This window comes from Amia ocellicauda, chromosome 7 (assembly GCF_036373705.1).
Source record: "Amia ocellicauda isolate fAmiCal2 chromosome 7, fAmiCal2.hap1, whole genome shotgun sequence".
Taxonomy (NCBI): domain Eukaryota; kingdom Metazoa; phylum Chordata; class Actinopteri; order Amiiformes; family Amiidae; genus Amia; species Amia ocellicauda.
Window position 1 is genome coordinate 47,963,348 of NC_089856.1, and position 19,136 is coordinate 47,982,483.

General features: G+C 50.1%; 2 protein-coding genes and 1 long non-coding RNA gene across 7 annotated transcripts; 1 reads left to right on the forward strand and 2 right to left on the reverse strand.

The window, feature by feature from the left end:
• Positions 1-1,210: 1,210 nt before the first annotated feature.
• Positions 1,211-6,877, reverse strand: LOC136753729 (ER membrane protein complex subunit 3). 2 transcript variants are annotated; one of them, XM_066710072.1, is made up of 9 exons: positions 6,693-6,877; positions 6,008-6,163; positions 5,691-5,748; positions 5,349-5,442; positions 4,886-4,990; positions 4,380-4,461; positions 4,128-4,207; positions 3,706-3,788; positions 1,211-2,515 (listed from the first exon to the last, which is right to left on the reverse strand). In XM_066710072.1, exons 2-9 carry the CDS (start codon positions 6,160-6,162, stop codon positions 2,387-2,389), a joined length of 786 nt encoding a protein of 261 aa, XP_066566169.1. In that variant the 5' UTR covers position 6,163; positions 6,693-6,877; the 3' UTR covers positions 1,211-2,386. The 2 variants fall into 2 exon arrangements, with proteins under 2 accessions (XP_066566169.1, XP_066566168.1); XM_066710071.1 differs by having other exon boundaries at positions 6,008-6,167; positions 6,693-6,876.
• A 121-nt stretch (positions 6,878-6,998) lies between these two features.
• On the forward strand, positions 6,999-14,151 carry uxt (ubiquitously-expressed, prefoldin-like chaperone). Of its 4 annotated transcripts, none has more exons than XM_066710069.1 (7): positions 7,039-7,143; positions 7,403-7,510; positions 11,201-11,282; positions 12,891-12,958; positions 13,243-13,350; positions 13,454-13,517; positions 13,777-14,151. In XM_066710069.1, exons 2-7 carry the CDS (start codon positions 7,428-7,430, stop codon positions 13,837-13,839), a joined length of 468 nt encoding a protein of 155 aa, XP_066566166.1. In that variant the 5' UTR covers positions 7,039-7,143; positions 7,403-7,427; the 3' UTR covers positions 13,840-14,151. The 4 variants fall into 4 exon arrangements, with proteins under 4 accessions (XP_066566163.1, XP_066566165.1, XP_066566166.1 ...); XM_066710070.1 differs by having other exon boundaries at positions 7,060-7,143; positions 7,408-7,510; XM_066710066.1 differs by lacking the exons at positions 11,201-11,282; positions 12,891-12,958; positions 13,243-13,350; positions 13,454-13,517; positions 13,777-14,151 and adding an exon at positions 7,922-10,326 and having other exon boundaries at positions 6,999-7,143.
• A 3,031-nt stretch (positions 14,152-17,182) lies between these two features.
• LOC136753731 (uncharacterized) lies at positions 17,183-19,133 on the reverse strand. The gene is made up of 2 exons (XR_010817464.1): positions 19,047-19,133; positions 17,183-17,759 (listed from the first exon to the last, which is right to left on the reverse strand). It is a non-coding gene; the product is annotated as an uncharacterized LOC136753731 (long non-coding RNA).
• Between the last annotated feature and the right edge of the window lie 3 nt (positions 19,134-19,136).

Here is a 19,136-nt window from a genome sequence, read left to right on the forward strand (position 1 = left end):
GGGCAGGGAGAGTAAAACAGCACAACAATAGCGAAATGCGAGTGCTGCTCTGGGGCGCGAGGCATGTTTCCACGATCAGGTGCTGCTCTAGTGCCCGGGACGCGTTGGGGCGGGGGGGTCATCACGGTCACATTTTTGCATTTTTCTCCTCTTATCCTTGTGGAGGGAATGTTACAACATCTCTCGCCAGACTGAGCAGAAACGCCCCCCAGGACCGAGCCGGGGGCCTCGTCACACGCAGGCCGACTGCCGGACGATGAGTGCTCTGCTGGACGGCAATCGTGGTTTTCGATGACATCCGTCTCCTTTTTATTTTCATTTCCAGAAGGCCACTACTTGCCCACCTCTGGCAGTGTACATTTCAGGTGGACAGTGGGGCTGGGGGGTCGATGGATTATTTTATCGCCCTCCTCTGCAGGGAGGGTCGCACTGTCCCTAACAGAGAGACGCAATGAAACCAGCGACGCGGGCATGGGTACGCTCGTACCTGCACACAGCGGCTCTCTACTGTGTATATACACCTACTTATGTATGTATATTGTATTTTCATACAGGATTTTGCCAATTTTTAAGGATGTTTAATTGATTGTAGAGGGAAGAGTTATTTTTCTCGCATGCTGTAAAAGACAAGGTTTGTAAATAAAGAAAAACTATTTTAAATGAAGCGCTGTTGGTGGTTGGCCTGTTGTTGTGCCTCCTGCATGTCTGAACCAGTCTGTGACACGCTTGGCCCACAGTGCCACCCTGTGGGCAGAGTGGCCTCTTGGCACACAGTTCACTGCCAGAACCCCATCCTTCACTTTACCTCTTTCAACAGCTTTTATTGCTATTGCAAAAGGGGCTGTGCTGACAATAGCCACCAGTTTAATTGTGTAAATAATTATTAAACCTACGATTGGTAAAGCACTGTTTATATCTAAGAGTTGCTGGACCTGTTCTTAAACTAAGCCGACTCACTTCGACTGTTTCACTAAGTGACCATTGTGGCAGAAGGGAAAATACTTACAGTGTAAGAACAATTGCAAACTAAGTTTCAACGAAAACAATATTTAAAGGTGTTATTTTAAGTTGCGCATGTGCAGCGTGTTTGGAACACCAAACCAAAAGGGCAGGTTTGTGCAAATATCAGTTATTAATTATTTTAATGAACTGGGGAGGAGCTTCATTCTGGGGAGAAAACCAGCCCATGAACACACAGAAACGGCGGTGCTCAATAAATAGACTTTATTCATCACAAAATCTCTTCTCCAGGCAGGCACACAACCCCCAACCTGCTGGACTCACACTCCCGGCCCACCCCCTTCTAATCAGTATCATCATCGGGACTGAACAGGCAGAGAATACACAAATAAACCGGCTTGCCCCCGCCACTCTCTGTGCAAAGACCCCTTCAACAAACCTGTCGTTCCCCAACCCCAGTCCAGATCCTTTTACACAGTCTAGGCCGTAACATTTGCAAGGGAGACACTGGGCCCAACAGAGTTTTTCACAGTCAGGCTCTTCAGTGTAAATGTACACACTTACTAATATTACTTGGTTTTAGAAAAAAAATGGAGTGGGGGGGGGTTTGGGAGACACTTCGGCTGTACATTTACACATGCATGTCACATGTAACGTGGGCTCATTTCAGCCCATGAGCAAAACCTGCGGGAGGCACTGAAATAATTATTGGAAACAAACTGGAGAGAGCGTGGATTCACACCAAAACAGCACAGTTACCATCAAATAGAGAGAGTGTGTGGGGGGAGGTTAGATTTTAGGAGAAAGGGTAGAAGAAAGAGACTATGGGCCTGGGGTGTCACTTAATATTATATAAAACATGCTTCAATCAAAGGCAGATGGTGTAGAGCAGGGGTTTTCAAACCGTTCCTGGAGTACCCCCTGCCCTGCTGGTTTTTGTTCCAACCGAGGTCTTAATTACTTAATTGAATGGTATATTGCTTTGTTAGGTCAATTAAGCAATTAAGTTGGAACAAAAACCAGCAGGGCAGGGGGTACTCCAGGACCGGTTTGAAAACCCCTGGTGTAGAGAAGGTGTGTGACGCTTCAGCCTGTGAGACGGGACGGAGTGGAAGGGTGGGGGGGCAACGAAGGCAACAGTGTGTTGAGAGAGATCACATCTGGACATTTGCATTAAAAACATTAAAAGACACTGACAGATCCTCGTACTGGGGGTTTCATCACTTCCTCCGATCCTAACTGTCAACGAGTGACGTCACCAAACGTGAGCACAACCCCCCCCCCCAACAACCACACAAACCTGCTAAAAAAGACTGGAGATACAGAGAAGTGGGGAGAGAGAGCTGCCATCGAGAACCCCCTCCCCCCAGCCAGAGCTGCAGTGACACGTTGAAGGCTGTTGCGGGGGGGCTGTCTGGTTCTCCACTCAGAACATGGCTGTCTTGACCTCCCGGCTGAAGAAGCCCCCAAAATTGAGGTCTCGGGAGATGAGCTCCTCCTCCACGTTCTGCAGGGCCCACTGGTGCTCCACGATCTCCAGGGCCTCCCACTCGCTCTGCGGAGACACAGCCACGGAGTCAGGACCCCCCAGAACCGACCCACAGAGCCAGAACCCCCCCAATGCCAAGAGGAGAGCAACCAGACTTATTCCAGGTCTGAAGGGAATGTCCTACTGAGAGACTGAGGAACTGAACCTTTTCACCCTGGAACAGAGGAGACTACGTGGGGACTTGATCCAAGTCTTCAAAATCATGAAAGGCATCGACCACATCAAACCAGAGGAGCTTTTCCAGATCAGCAGGGACACACGCACCCGGGGACACAAATGGAAATTGGGCTTCAAGGCATTCAAGACAGAAAACAGGAGACACTTCTTCACACAGAGAGGCGTCACAATCTGAACAAACTCCCCAGCGATGTGGCTGGAGAGACAATTTGGGAACATTCAAAAACAGACTGGATAGGATCCTTGATCACTGAGTTATTAATGGACACCAAACGAGCAGGATGGGGCGAATGGCCTCCTCTCGACTGGACACTCTGATATTCTTACCACTACTATATTTACCGTCATCGCGATCATGATGGCTGTTCATACGGACTAACGAATACCAATCACTCCCTCTGATCACGGCTAAAGCACCGGAGGCAGAGTGAAAGCGTGCCGTCCGTGTGTCGAGCTCAATCGGTACATTAACACACGCAGTGGACTGCACAGGGGGGAGAGCCCCCGGCGGAGATGAATTATTCATCTCTCCCTCCGACAATAAAATATTCAGCGCTTCTAAAAGAAACATCGAAAAGGCTTTTAAAAGGCTCTTCTCCGTCTCCCCGCGCCGCCATGAATTGCAGATTTAATTTCGAGGAGGATCGGGGTGGATGAAGTGGGGGGGGAAGCCTTTGTAGATCCGGCCTCCTCAAGGGGGGGGTACGAATGCAAAATGAAACACAATGGGAAGATGTGGGAAATTTAATTAGCACATCACACACACACACGTGCGCACACACTGACAGACACACTCACCCTAACACACACACACGCACACGCACACGCACACACGATTGTAATCGCCCGATGGAAGCAGCTCGTTAAAGGCGTCACACCGGGTTTGAATTTGAGTTCAGGGGCGGCCGTCCGAACCACAGACTAGAGTGGAGCTCGGTCGGATTTCTGTCAGGGTGCAGTGGTGAAGGCGTCAGACGCACTTCTTTCGAGTCCAGACGCACCGCGGCTGCATGTCTCACCTTGAAGGCCTTGTTGGGGTCAGGGGGCATCGCCATGGCTGCGCCGGTCATGTGATCCTGCATGATCCGTGATTGGTCGGCAGCTGCAGAGGGTCATACAGAGATATTACAGACGGGGGGGGAGTCCATACAGAGGCAGTGGTTTCCAACTCTACGCTGCAGGTTTTTGTTTCAACTGAGCTCTTAATTGCTTAATTGAATCCTTAATTGAACGAACAGCTCTATACAGTTCAATTAAGTAATTAAGAGCTTGTTTGGAATAAAAACCAGCAGGGCAGCGGAGAGCGATAATGGAGGGCACTGTGAACATCAACAATAAACCAATGAAAGAAAGATCGTTATATCTGGAGACAGTCGCTCCTCTGGGGGTCTCTACGAGGACAGAGCGGTCCTCAGGGGGGCGCGGGGACGGGGACACCCACCGTTGTCGTGGCCCAGAATGAGGCTGTACATGCTGCGCAGTCCGAAGACGTTCAGGAAATACCAGGACGCAGAGCTGACCCTGCAGACGCCAGAGAGAGAGGTGGGGGGGAGGAATACAGCTTTAGCAACACACACAATACACACATCATCAGTCAAAGAGCGAAGGCAACGAAAGAGACAGAAGGGAGGAAGGAGTGACAAAAGCGAAGAGGAGCAAAGACGTTGGAGAGAGCCATCGTTAGCAGCCATACCAGGAGGCGTCCAGAGAGAGCAGCTCGATGCCCCTCTGCAGCATCGGCTTGAACCTCAGGGTGAGAGGGAAGGGCACCTTCGCTGTGAGGAGAGAGAGAGAGAGAGAGAGAGAGAGAGAGAGAGAGAGATCAGGCATCAGGCATCTGCGCTCGTTTATCAGGCGGTTTGTCAGTTGGTTCATTTTCCAGCCCACGGATGTCCGCGAAGCCGGCTCTCAGCTCTGCATTTCCCTTGTAAATCCCCCCCCACCACGGCACCATCTGATGTTCGTGACCAGACTGCAGGGCTGGGGTGGAGTCCAATGCCCAGTTTCTGACCCGGTCCAAACCCCAGGTCCGGTTTTTGTCGTTGACACAGTAGGAATCGACAAAGGGATTCCAAAGGGAACTGGAAACACGAGTCAGATGGATGCGTTTGTTCTCTCGCTCTCTACAGAACCCACTGAATACATACACATACACAATAAACACGATCATCAGCTTCTCACTTCTAACGGGGGACTTACTGGTCACAAACCCCGAGAAAGCCCAGTTGATCCATCCACCGATCACGATCATGGGCAGCACGTTGGTCAGGTTGCCCTTCATCATGTCGGTCAGCATGCTGGTGTCTGAGGGAGACGAGGGAAACACGCGTTACAGCACGGCCACCGCCCCCCGGGCGCACCCGCGTGGGACAGAACGAGCCCAGCGGTTGCCCCGTTCCTCAGCTCCGGTGCCAGCGAGTGTCACCGTGTCTCTGGGAATAACGTCTGTGTGAACGCGGCGGAGAATACCCCGCCCAGACCCTATCCTACAGCGCCGCGCCTCGTCTCATGTCACTCAAACACCACGGTGCACGCTCTGAAGCGTCAGATACGAACGGGTGGCCGTACCTGGACCGGATCCGGGCCCGAGGGAGCCTGCTTGGAATTCAGACCCGGCTGTCACTGAGTTTGCAGCAGTGGCTCCTGGGTGCACGATCCTCACCTGTCATGGGGTTTTTGGGAACCACCTTCCTCTTGGTTTTCTTGAAGAAGCCGGTCTCCGGGTCGTTGAAGTACTGCTTCCGCATCGCGAAGGACTGTGGGAGGAGAGAAGCACGGTTCAAGGAAGACATCAAACAGGGGATCGTCCGCAAGGGCGTAACATCAATGTTTTTTGCTGGCACTGTGTGGGGATGATGTTGACATCTGGACCGATTAAAAACGAGAGCACACACGCCACAGTTCTAACACCGTTGGCATTTGTTCGACACGTCACAGGAGACACAAAAGCTGAGCAATAATGAGGATCGTAATCATTCAAACATCTCCGCTGGGTCAGACTCACCTGTTTGGGGATGTATTTGCCATTCTCTCTCAAAATGCGGCTTCGAAGCAAAACTTGGCTACAAAACAGACAACAGGCATTACTTCAGTGTGTTTACTGGGAGGCTTTACAACGCATTTCCTTTCAGACCTGGAATAAGTCTGGTTGCTCTCCTCTGAACTGCCTCTAGAGCAGTGATATCTTTCTTGAAGTGTGGAGCCCAGAACTGTCCACAGTATCCAGATGAGCTCTAACTAGTGCATTGTACAGTCTGAACATCACTGCCCTTGTGCTCAACTCATATGAATAAACTGAAGTCCCCAGACGCCCGCACCCACCTGTCGGACACCTGCTCCAGGTCCACCTTCTTGTCGCTGTGCAGCAGCTGGGTGACATAGTGCCGGATGACTCCCACGAAGAAGGTGATGAAGACGATGGGCAGCACGACCCACAGGCGGATACTGGAGTCCAGCAGCAGCTCCGGCCCGGCCATCCTGACTGAGACACAGGGGTACAGGCTCAGGTGCAACAAACACGACCCGCACACCCCGGGCGGCTGCCTTTCACAGGAGCGGGGGCGGGCATGCGCTTTCAATCACTGGGAACCGATTTCAATAATATTGATCAAACAAAGACAGCGCAGCGCTCCCGGGTGTGCAGTGAAGGCTGGCTGAACGAAAAGTCAGGTTGTTTTTCACAGACTGCTTAAACATGGTGCAACTGTGCAGGTAGTGTGATCACAACAGATATTATTAAACAGTAACAGCTGATCACTTATACTGGGGGGGCGTTGTCAATAAAACAAAAACACACTCGCGTATTGACAAATGAGCAGCTGGGTAGCAGCAAAGTCCTTCAATGCACAGGTACATAATACTTCTAATACTCGGAAAACTGCTTTATTATTATTATTTCATGTACGATGCTGGTGAAAACACAGCGAGCGATCCCCGGAGATGACGGCCGGTAACTGCGAGTCAGGCCAGGAGAGGCCGGGGTCGCTGCCCGGCCCTGTTTGCTTACCTTGTGACTTTGCCCTTTAGTGCGGTGAGCTAATTCCAGCGGTAAGTGTCAATTGATTTGTATGAAGATATCGATCTCGTCAATTGTATGTCCAGATTCACACTTAAACATCCACAGACGAGCGTCACTAAAACGACATTTTGGTATTGGGCGAAATGCACGTGTTAAAAACAGACAGGACCCGAGGAGCGACCTTTGACCTGTGACCCTTGCGTGCATCGCTACGTAAGAAGAATCAAGTACACAAATATATTTTAAAGGACGTGCCATATACTATTTAAATTTGAATATTTACACACTTTAGGCTACAGTCTGTTACACGGCTGCTAAACAGGGTTCAATTAAATTATACAACGTATGCAAACTGTAACCCGGAAGTGAATGCGGAAGTCGACTGGAAAAGCATCAACATTGCATCGTATAAGGATTAGGAGATACACAGACATGCACTGTAAGACGCTGTAGTTATTTTTCATGTTCTAGCTACAATATCTAAAATAAAATACAATTACACAAGAAGTGTTATTGTACAAGCTATTGCATTCTGACGTAGCTTATGAATTGTATTAAATTAGCTTAATGTAATAGAAGCTACTAGTGGTTTATTTGACATGTTAGTGTTGGGGAAATTATTTACTACGTATTTATTTAAAAATAATCGCACTGCGGCACTTCTGTGATCTTATTTACCGTCATTCACTTTTCTTTAGAACAGGACTGTGCGGCGCCTCCATAATGACTCCGGGCAAGAGGAAAGTGGAAGACAAAGTGCTGGAGTACGAGACGTTTATTGACGAGGTCTTAAAGAGAGACTTACAGTAAGTATAATAATCAAAAAGGAAATGACGTTTATTTCTCGTAGAGGGATTATTTTTCTGCTGCATGCCACTATAAAGACGTGTTTGCATTCCGGACCAGTTTAAGAGAAGGTGCAGTTGTACAGGAAGTGGCGCTTGTGGTTGGTTTAACCCCTGCAGAAGCCCAGAGAGACATTGTCCATTCCCACGTTTGTGTTTGAATGGAGGTGCTTGTGCAGTCACCCCCTGACCTACGTCATCTCGTTTTACGTGCCTCATTTTACGTCCTTCCACCCTGACGTCAGCAGCTTCGCACTGAGCAGGCGTGAATGAGGGCCCCCTGGAGCGTTCATCTGCAGGCCAAGCTTGTCTCCGAAACTCTGCTCTCTCTCTCTTAACGCTTGGTTTAACTGTTTGCTTCCGAATTGTTAGGATGGCGGCGAATTGGGAGGCTTCTGCTTCAACATCCAGCGCTAAGAAAAGAAAGACTTTGACTCTGGAGACAAAATATGAAATCATCCAGCTCTCCGACGGAGGGATGAAGGCCTGCGAGATCGCCGCCAAGATGAGCCTCGCCCAGACCACCGTGCGCACCATAGTGAAGGACAAGGAGCGTCTCCTGTCCGAGGTGAGGAACGCTCGCCCCATGAAGTCCACCATCATCAGGAAGCGCCACGGCCTGGTCGCCGAGATGGAATCCCTGCTGAACGTGTGGTGCCTCGACCGGGTCAAGCTCAAGACCGGCCCCGTCAATCAGAGCGCCGTCTGCAACAAAGCCAAGCTGATTTTTGCCCGGTTGAAGGAGGAAGCTGGAGACGAGGCGAAGGATGACGTGTTCCTCGCGAGCTACGGCTGGTTTAATCGATTTAAACAACGTTGTGACTGGCATAACATTGCAGGCGCCAGTGAGGCCGTGATTCCCAGTAAGGAGGCCGCGATTGCTCATGAGGCTGCGATTGCCAGTAAGGAGGCCGCGATTGCTCATGAGGCCGCGATTGCCAGTAAGGAGGCCGCGATTGCTCACGAGGCCGCGATTGCCAATAATGAGCCTGTGATTGCCAGTAAGGAGGCTGCAATGGCTCATGAGGAGGCTGTGTGTGCTATTAAGGAGGATGCATGTGCTATTAAGGAGGAGTTTCTTTCCTTCCCCAGTCGATTGGAGGAGATGATACAGGAGGGAGGCTATTGCTCCAGGACCGTGTTCAACGTCGATGAAATGGGGCTTTTCTGGAAGAAGATGCCCAGGAGAACGTCTGTCACCCGCGAGGAGGCGACGCTTCCTGGATTTAAAGCGTCGAAGGACCGGCTGACGCTAATGCTCGGCGGAAACGCGGCTGGTGACTGCAAATTGAAGCCGCTCCTCATCTATCGCTCGGAGAACCCGCAAGCGCTGAAGAACAAGTCCAAGTCTGGTCTCCCGGTGATCTGGAAGTCCAATTCCAAGGCGTGCGTTACTGCGTCTGTGTTCGAGGACTGGTTCGGTCACCATTTCATTCCGGAAGTTGAACGCTATTGCCGCTCCCAGAACCTGCCGTTTAAGGTGATTCTGATCGTCGACGGTGCTCCCGGCCACCCTCCTGCGACCCTCCTGGACTTTGATCCACGAGTTAAGGTGGTCTTCTTGCCTCCAGACGCCACCTTCCTAACTCAACCCATGGTCCAAGGAGTGATCGAGGCGTTCAAGGTGTATTACACCCTCCGCTGCTTCGCCAGTTTGAACGCAGCCGTGAAGGAGGACAGTGATCTGACGGTGAAGGACTTTTGGAGGGCCTTTAATCTCCTAGATGCAGTGAGGATCATCGGGGACTCCTGGGCTGCCGTGGCAGAGAAGACAATGAGCGGCGCCTGGAGGAAACTTTGCCCTTTCTTCTTCACGGAGGTTCAAGACTCGGCGGAGATTCGGGAAGTCGACCCTGTGGCCCACGTGACGGAGGAAATCGTCGCTATGGCGGGTGAACTTGATTTGAAAGTCACCGCAGAGGACGTGCTCGAGTTGCTGAGCTCCCACGACCGGGAGCTTACGCCCGAGGACCTCGCTGAAATCTGCAATCAGAGCTCCCTCGAAGAAGCCGAGGAACTCGAGTCCGAGCCCCGGGAGACGAGGAGGACCATGACGGTCTCGAAATTGTCCGAGGGGCTCGGACTCATCGAAGCCGGCATCCGGGTTCTTGAGGACATCGATTCGAATGAGCAGCGCGCAGCAGCCACCCGACAAGGGATCAAGAGGATGCTGGCCTGCTATGAGGAGATTCTGAGGGAGAAGAAGAGGTCCAAGGATCTAGACTGACTTTTTCCACTAGTGCCGCTGGTGCTGCTAACATTTTCAGTCAGTGGCACCAGCACGTGCTTTGGTCGCTCCAGTTTCCCCCCCTGTGTATCAATAATGAACTGAACCGGCTGTGTCCCATTATGTACCTGCATCCCATACAGAACCAGGAGACTGTTTCCATGCACTGATTGAGATAGACTGAGAATAGGAGTCAAGACGTGTTCTAGATCAGTAAAGAGCAACACGTATGTATTGCAGATTTCAAAGTGTCAGTGTGGCGTGTGTTTCTTTCTGAGTTGGGCTGACGTGGCTGCTCTCCTGAGCTCCAGTGAAATAAAATAAATGTAATCCTTAAACCATATTAAACAGACTGTCAGCAGAAAAGAGGTAGTAAAACAGAATGAATACAAAGTAAACCAAAGAACAATGATGACCTAAATAGTTTTTTTTAAGTGTTATAAAGTTTGCAGATTGTTTTTTAAGGTGTTACGAGGTTGCAGACTTAAAATCTTGACTTTAAAAGGAGCATGTGAAATGCTTTTTAGATTGAAATAAATATGTCAAAGAACGATGTGTAAGTGACTTTTTTTTCAGTGTTACAAATGTGTGCTCTCGATTATGTTGTGTGTAGAGTGCCATAAATACCTCTATATTGACTTTGTGCAGCTTTGCAATGTTTTGCTGCTAATTTTAAAAACAGTTCTTCAATGGAGCCTAATTTTAGCTCCAGCCTGTTTAATGGGGAGGAGTCAAACTTAGAATGACACTTTATTCTCAGGGAATGAGCCTAATTACACATCTCAATTAGATCACTGGAAAAAGTTTTATATGTTTTTCAATATGTTGTATAAGAAGCAGTCGCCCCACATAGTTTTTAACTGTCGGCAGGTCTGATGTGTCAGAAAATGTCAACGTAAGACCATTGTGTGAGAATTCATTAGACTGTTGATAGAAGAAAATGTGCTTCGATAACTAACTGTACAGACAGCCGGCACGTAACGGCCCTAAAGAACGACTGACCAGCGTCTCGTGCAGAGAAAAGAGACGCTGAGTTCGAAAGACTTCTGCTCCCTGCGACTGAAGCACCAGAGTCACTTCAGCTCCATCAGTGTCTCCAAACGGGTCCAACGGAAATGTGTTGATGCTACAGCTGTGGACAACCTGACAGACACCCAGCTTGGGTTACTAGCAGCTGCAGGTCATTAAGCACAGCTTTATATTAATTAATTGATTAATTAATTAATTAATTAAAACAAGCAGATTATTTTTCCTGGCCCCCTTCCGACCAATAAAGAATGTGTGTTGCGCTGCCAGTTCAGACCCCTGAGGCCTCGGTCTCCCCAGACTTCAGGGCTTCTTCAAGTCCTCTTCAGAGACTTGCACGTCATGTTGGATATTGGAGATGAAGATCCAGCTAAATTGTTTAATCTCTCTCCCGTTAGGAAGATCCTGGAGCAGAGAGATGAGCTGTATGAGAAGATCGCCCAGTACTTACAGCTGAAGAACGTCATCGAGAGTCTACAGGTACGGCTCTGACAGACAGGCGGACACCGCGTCCCTCCTGCCTGACCGTCGGGACGGGAAACCTGTCTGTGAACACGGGGGCGAGGTTTCGAAACCCTGATGTGCTTGAAACAAGAAACGCACCCCGTTGAAGTCAGTATACACTCACCTAAAGGATTATTAGGAACACCTGTTCAATTTCTCATTAATACAATTATCTAACCAACCAATCACATGGCAGTTGCTTCAATGCATTTAGGGGTGTGGTCCTGGTCAAGACAATCTCCTGAACTCCAAACTGAATGTCTGAATGGGAAAGAAAGGTGATTTAAGCAATTTTGAACATGGCATGGTTGTTGGTGCCAGACGGGCCGGTCTGAGTATTTCACAATCTGCTCAGTTACTGGGATTTTCACGCACAACCATTTCTAGGGTTTACAAAGAATGGTGTGAAAAGGGAAAAACATCCAGTATGCGGCAGTCCTGTGGGCGAAAATGCCTTGTTGATGCTAGAGGTCAGAGGAGAATGGGCCGACTGATTCAAGCTGATAGAAGAGCAACTTTGACTGAAATAACCACTCATTACAACCGAGGTATGCAGCAAAGCATCTGTGAAGCCACAAGACGTACAACCTTGAGGCGGATGAGCTACAACAGCAGAAGACCCCACCGGGTACCACTCATCTCCACTACAAATAGGAAAAAGAGGCTACAATTTGCACAAGCTCACCAAAATTGGACAGTTGAAGACTGGAAAAATGTTGCCTGGTCTGATGAGTCTCGATTTCTGTTGAGACATTCAGATGGTAGAGTCAGAATTTGTCGTAAACAGAATGAGAACATGGATCCATCATGCCTTGTTACCACTGTGCAGGCTGGTGGTGGTGGTGTAATGGTGTGGGGGATGTTTTCTTGGCACACTTTAGGCCCCTTAGTGCCAATTGGGCATCGTTTAAATGCCACGGCCTACCTGAGCATTGTTTCTGACCATGTCCATCCCTTTATGACCACCATGTACCCATCCTCTGATGGCTACTTCCAGCAGGATAATGCACCATATCACAAAGGTCCAATCATTTCAAATTGGTTTCTTGAACATGACAATGAGTTCACTGTACTAAACTGGCCCCCACACTCACCAGATCTCAACCCAATAGAGCATCTTTGGGATGTGGTGGAACGGGAGCTTCATGCCCTGGATGTGCATCCCACAAATCTCCAGCAACTGCAAGATGCTATCCTATCAATATGGGCCAACATTTCTAAAGAATGCTTTCAGCACCTTGTTGAATCAATGCCACGTAGAATTAAGGCAGTTCTGAAGGCGAAAGGGGGTCAAACACAGTATTAGTATGGTGTTCCTAATAATCCTTTAGGTGAGTGTATATTGACAACGGAGGGGAAAGGCGATAAACGCGCACAGCAGCATCCTGTGATGAGATTCGGTGCCGAACCGAGGCGAGTGTTTTGTGAACCCAGATCACAATTTTAAAAAGCAAGGCGGCTTCATAAACTCAATCAAATCAAGTTTATCAGGGTCACGTGCCGGTGACACGCGAGGCTCAGAGCGCGGGAGTTCGTTTCTCTCAATAGGGACGACCTTTCTGAGAAATCGTCTTTCTTTTCTAGGAAGCGGGAAACAAGGAACTGAAGACTGACGTGGACCTGGGCTGTAATTTCTATGTCCAAGCCCAAGTGTGAGTCCTGGTCTGTGGTTCTCTGTACTTCCTCATTGTTTTACTTCCTTTCTGTCGTTAAACTTATTATCCTGAGGCCTCCCTCCCTCTCTCTCTCTTTCTCACCCCCTCCCTCCCTTTGAAGGTATCCTCAAAACCATCCATTCTCATGTTGTCAGTTTTATGGCGCCTTGCCGTTCCACAATGAATCCCCGCCACACAATGTGCCGGACCCCAGCGTCCACACACACCGCTCCGCTCACCCCCGCGCTCTTTTGTGTGCTTCTTATCTTTTCTTTGTCCAGTCAGGACCCGTCGAAGATCTTTGTGGCTGTGGGCTATGGGTTCTTTGTGGAGCTGACGCTGCCGGAAGCCCTGAAGTTCATCGAGAGGAAGACCAGTCAGCTCACAGTGTAGGTCTGGAGGCGGGGGTTGGGTCAGGGTCAAAGGTCAAAGGTCAGAGGTGTTTTGTCTATTCCTTTTTTCATTTTTCTTGTTCTTGTTTTGTTCCTCCAGTCAGACGGAAAGACTTACAAAGGATTCCACCAAAATCAAAGCCAACATCCGCATGGTCCTGGAGGTACGCTGGACCTTCTCACGGTTTTTTGGGGGGGGGGGGGAATCGACCAAAACGTTAGCTGGAGGTGGAGTCTACTCTCTCTCTCTCTCTCGTTCTCAAACACCCCTTTCCAGAGCAGAAAACAGCAGGAACTAGACCACGACCCTGTAATACCCCGCTGTCTCGGGCCGCGTCGCTGGTTGGCTTGAGGCGTGATGAGTCCGACAGCCGTGCCCCGTGTTAGATCTCTAATTGCTCTTGTCCCGCTTGTCGTTCACAGGGTTTGCGGGAACTACAGGGACTGAAGGAGCTTCCCGAGGAGAGGAGTCGAGAAGTGTTCTAGAGTTGGATTTCGTTTGTTTGATTTTTGTTCTGGAACACACACACGAGGGCGGGGGGTTCGTGGTTGTTGTTGTTATTGTATATTCACAAGTGTGTAGTGATCCAATGCATCCAGCCGTCCCGCAGTGCGCTCTGGGCAGGACGGCAGTCTCTCCGCGCGTGGGCAGACGCTAGACGAATCGCACCAAAGACCACAGAGCTGCACTGAGGCACAGAGAGCCTTGGTTTTTTAAACGGGGACTCCAGTGTGTGTGCAGCCATTTTTATTCCCCAGTGTTCAATCAGAATAAAATGTGATGATGTGTTTGCTGTGCTTCTTTGTCCTGTTGACTCTCGAATTCACGATGGGCGCGTGCGAGTGCCCGGATCAGCGTGTGCTGCCTGTGCCTGTCCTAACCCCCCGCAGAGCCCGTTTGTGCACCGCTGGTAAATTCCTGCCTTTTCGCCAGTTAAAACACGAGGAAAGTGGGGTGTGGGCAGCTACACACTGTAGGAGGGTGTGAGGGTAGCCTGAATACGGAGGCTTGTGTGTGTCTGTTGTTGCGCTAGTCCCAAGGGCGCGGGGTGGGGGTGTAGATCGCTGCTGTGCATTTGCAGATGAAGGCTGAAGCCACGGCACGGCGACGGGGGATCAAGGTCTTCTGATGAGGATGAAGAGGACGGGCCACGGCAGCAGCACTGCAACACGATGGAGGACCAGCAGCACAGTGCTGTGATGGCCTTATCTGACCGGATCAGTCTCCATTACTGCCTACAGGCGCAGACAACGATCTCCACACCACACGTCTCACTTGAATCCCGCCCCCCGACAGTCCAAAATGAGATGCTCAGTCTGACGCACTCAAACCCTCCAGTTATTTAAAGCTTGTGTGTTCTGGAAAGGTGTTTTTCACCCTGAGAATCCCTGCTCTTCAGTTATGAAGTGTCCCTTTTTGAAGAGCAGCACGTCTCGAGGGCACGTAGGGTCCGTTACCCCCACGGCTGCCCGTACATTAAGAGAGGAGGCCATTCGCCCCATCGTGCTCGTTTGGTGTCCACTAAGTGATCAAGGATCCTATCCAGTCTGTTTTTGAATGTTCCGAAATTGTCTCTTCAGCCACATCGCTGGGGAGTTTGTTCAGATTGTGACGCCTCTCTGTGTGAAGAAGTGTCTCCTGTTTTCTGTCTCGAATGTCTTGAAGCCCAATTTCCATTTGTGTCCCCGGGTGCGTGTGTCCCTGCTGATCTGGAAAAGCTCCTCTGGTTTGATGTGGTCGATGTCTTTCATGATTTTGAAGACTTGGATCAAGTCCCCACGTAGTCTCCTCTGTTCCAGGGTGAAAAGGTTCAGGTCCTCAGTCTTTCAGTAGGACGTTCCCTTCAGACCTGGAATAAGTCTGGTTGCTCTCCTCTGAACTGCCTCTAGCGCAGCGATATCTTTCTTGAAGTGTGGAGCCCAGAACTGTCCACAGTATCCAGATGAGCTCTAACTAGTGCATTGTACAGTCTGAACATCACTGCCCTTGTGCTCAATTCTACACTTTTGACAATATACCCTAACACTGTTTGCCTTCGTGATGTTGCTGGCCTGCCAGCTCCCCGTCGTGCACAACGTATGTGATTCTTTTGATGTCGCCTAGGTTTCGGCCTTTCTCGATGTGAGGTTTCATAACGGCCCTACGTGTGTGTTTGTGCGGTGGTACCACAATGACAATCCATCTGGCGACCTACTCTGTGAAAGAAGAAACGGATTAATTAAGTAAATTCACAACAATGCCCACTCCAGGTGGATACCAAGGCAACTCGGCACCATCCACGAGTGTCCACAGAAAACTGGGCTTCGACAGAGGAGGAGGAGAGAGAAACGGCTTTGACAGAGGAGGAGGAGAGGGAAACTGGGCTTTGACGGAGCAGGAGGAGGAGGATGAGGAAGAGAGGGAAACTGGGCCTCGACAGAGGAGGAGGAGGAAACTGGGCTTCAACGGAGGAGGAGGAGGAGAAGGAAACAGGGCTTCGACGGAGGAGGAGGAGGAGGAAGAGAGGGAAACTGGGCCTCGACAGAGGAGGAGGAGGAAACTGGGCTTCAACGGAGGAGGAGGAGGAGAAGGAAACAGGGCTTCGACGGAGGAGGAGGAGGAGGAAGAGAGGGAAACTGGGCTTCGACAGAGGAGGAGGAGGAAGAGGGAAACTGGGCTTCGACAGGAGGAGGAGAGGGAAACTGGGCTTTGACAGAGGAGGAGGAGGAGGAGGAGGAGAAGGAAACGGCTTCAACGGAGGAAGAGAGGGAAAGGCCCTGGTTGTCACGACAACCCATGCGTGATCACATGCCCCTCCTCCCCGGCGTGTGCCTGCGTCTGTGGTGCGTGTGGCGTGTTTCACTGAAGGGTCTGTTCAAAAGGGTAGTTTTTTATGCCCAGACAATACGGGTCGAGCAGACAGAGCCACCCAAAGGGACGCTCCTCTGGACTAGACTGGGCGAGACGAGCGAGACCCCGCCACGCTCAGAGGCGCTGTTTTCTGGTATCTATTGACGAATCTTGCAGATCGATGTGCCACATTTGCATCCTGCAGAGAAAAACAAATTGTCTTCTTGCAGGACATCCCCCTGGCTTCGTCACGGTTGTAAACGGTGTCTTGGCTTCCTGTGCTCACTGCTCGCCTCCTGCGCTGCGTTTCTCACTCAGGCGAGTACAGTGCATCACGCTGCGCCGCTGCCTCCTACCTCCCTGCCCACACACACAGAGCACACAGTCATTTAGAGAGACGCGCCAACACGGTCAGCGCACCCAAACACACATGAAGGACGCCTGATCCATCCAGTACATGCGCATGTGAACCCTCACACCTGCACAGCCCGGGCACGGGAGCAACAGTCATCTCGAAACACAGCACGCCGGGTGGTGCTGGTGAGGATTAAATGGCTTTAAATCCTCGTATGAGTAAAGGGATTTTTTCACTGTACAATTTTTCATCTGTATACAACCACACACACACAAGTATAAGTGTGTGTAACTGGCTGTGGGGGAGAAGGCGCCTGCTGAGAAGTAAATAATATGCGTGTCTGTCAAAGGTTAATACGTATGAATGTAATGAACGCAGTTCTAAGTTTAATAAGTGATTCTTGCAACTACAAGAACATTAATAATAATAGGAAGAAGAAAAAGAGGGCTTTACATGGGATCTGTACTGCTTCGCACACTTCCACCCCTCTGTCTGTCCATCTGTCTCTTTTCCACATCATGCAACAGGTACTTTGAGGAATAGAAAAACAGGCGTTGCACAGGAAATTAGATTCAGGTGGTGCACTTATGTGATGATAATAACACCAATAATAGGAATAACAATTAGATTCACCACACTGGTCCTTATAAAAGTGACGTCGTGATGTTTTATTTTAGAAGAAGGTTAATTAGACGAAGGCTGATCAAAGAAGATGGTGCTGGCAGACCTGCCCCCCCGCTCCCGGGCGTCTCTCCGAGGCGGCCATCCCTTGGCACTCGTTCGCCGTTGCCGTGGAAACTGGAAGCGGAATTGTGGTGGCAATGAAAGACTTGCCGCCTGAAATAGATTTCCTTTCTCCGTGGCACACACGCACACCTACGCACCCCCCCCACACACACACATCCATACGCACACCCAGAGACACAGGGATGCCTTCAGCACAAGCAGGCGAACGCAAATCAGAACACAACCGCCGCCGACACGCGCTCACACACTGCTGCTTACTGCTGTTCCTGAACGGGTCTTTGAAGCAGCGCAGTGTAGGCCCAATGTGTGTCCCTCTCTTCGCTCCAGCCCCGGTGGGACAGGGGGGTCTCCTGTGACGGCTGGGTGTGACTGCATTGGTGGCTCACATTCACACCTGCTGTGCTGAGCAGCTCGGGAGAGGGGAAGACGGGGTGGCCTGTTACACTTGTGTCGACGATGCTGTGCAACGTGCTCCTGTCAGTTGGAACAAGAGACAGACATAGATCAATGGAAAGAATATGTATGTAAAGTATATAGTTTACAATCAATATTCATGGAGAAACTGAGGCCAGGTCCTATGGACATTTGAAGCCCTTGCGAAAGTGAATGTTGGGAAATGTGGCCTCATGGCTTTTCCTGCATCAACGCAATCCGATCCCCTGCTCTAAACAATTCAAATGACAAATTGTCAGAAACGTGCGCGACCTAAAAACCCACCACTTCCAACCCTGCGAAATGCGACCGGAAGAGCGCGGCCGGCAGAACGAGTCTGTTAATGGAAGGCATGTGTTGGGATGTTTACTTTATCTGTGCTGTAACGTCTCCACAGACATCAGGACCACCAGCTGTGCGTTTTGATCTCGGGGGTTAGAAGCAGCTAACTTTGCACGTGGCACCGTTGGGCTTTTGAAAATCTGCACTGAGGGACTCTTTGAGAGATGAAAGGTGACACTTCAGAAGAAGCCTTTTCCCCATCAAAGGGGCTGACTGGAGCCACACATCGACACATTCCACTGGATGGCTCTGTGCCTGAACACAGTCTCTCTCAGGGAAAGCACTTTCACAAGGCCCCTTATGCTCCAAAGTGTCCCATCCAACTACACCAGTTCTGGTTTAGATGAGCAATAGTTTCATCACTGCACCTCTGCAGCTGTGGGATTAATTGCATGTGCACCAGGCCGAGCTAACACATGCGTGTGTTAGTGTGTGCTCTGTTTCGCTCTGGGTGTTTTGCTGCAGCAGGGCGCAGCTGGTTGTGTTGTAAGGCAGCAGGAGATTTCTGACCAGGTGTCCACAGAGACGATATTGATCACTTTAAATAAATATGAAAACTCTGCATTTTGGAGAAGACCAGTTAATTGCAGCCTTTTTCCAAATATTATTTGGATGTAAACAGGGCTTTTACGTCTTACTAACAACTCCTTTCACAAGGGCGGCGGGTGCACTGACAGGACAAGATTAAAAGTCTGAATAATCGCGAAATATTAAGATTTGAAGACCAGACAAAATGTTAACGAACTAACTTTGCAAAACTAACACGGAGCACCAGCCGTACAGGAGGAGGACACTCCAACACACGTTGCATCGCACGCCTCTGAAGCGTCTGGTGCAGCTGCATTAACTTTTTTCACACTTCTGGCTCTTGCAACACCTCCCGGGGCCAACTCTTAAACGACTCTCTCTCTCTCTCTCTCTCTCTCTCTGCTCTTTTTTTCTGTCTTTACTGGAAATAGCTGACGTCACGGGCGCTGTGACGCTCACCTCCCAGTTGTGCAGCCGCACCGAGGCCGCGACGGAGAGAAACACCCGCGGCGTCTGTGGAAACAGGAAGCGAAGGAACGGCAGAGAGAG

What these genes read in the sequence shown, in the direction of transcription:
- LOC136753729 (XM_066710072.1), bottom strand. Translation starts at nt 6,162, where the DNA reads ATGGCCGGGCCGGAGCTGCTGCTGGACTCCAGTATCCGCCTGTGGGTC. An exon ending in TTTCTCGGGGTTTGTGACCA is followed by an intron (nt 4,462 to 4,885) that starts GTAAGTCCCCCG and finishes CTCTCCTCACAG; the next exon opens with CGAAGGTGCCCTTCCCTCTC. An exon ending in ACCCCAACAAGGCCTTCAAG is followed by an intron (nt 2,516 to 3,705) that starts GTGAGACATGCA and finishes GTGTCTCCGCAG; the next exon opens with AGCGAGTGGGAGGCCCTGGA.
- uxt (XM_066710066.1), top strand. Translation starts at nt 7,428, where the DNA reads ATGACTCCGGGCAAGAGGAAAGTGGAAGACAAAGTGCTGGAGTACGAG. An exon ending in GTCTTAAAGAGAGACTTACA is followed by an intron (nt 7,511 to 7,921) that starts GTAAGTATAATA and finishes CCGAATTGTTAG; the next exon opens with GATGGCGGCGAATTGGGAGG.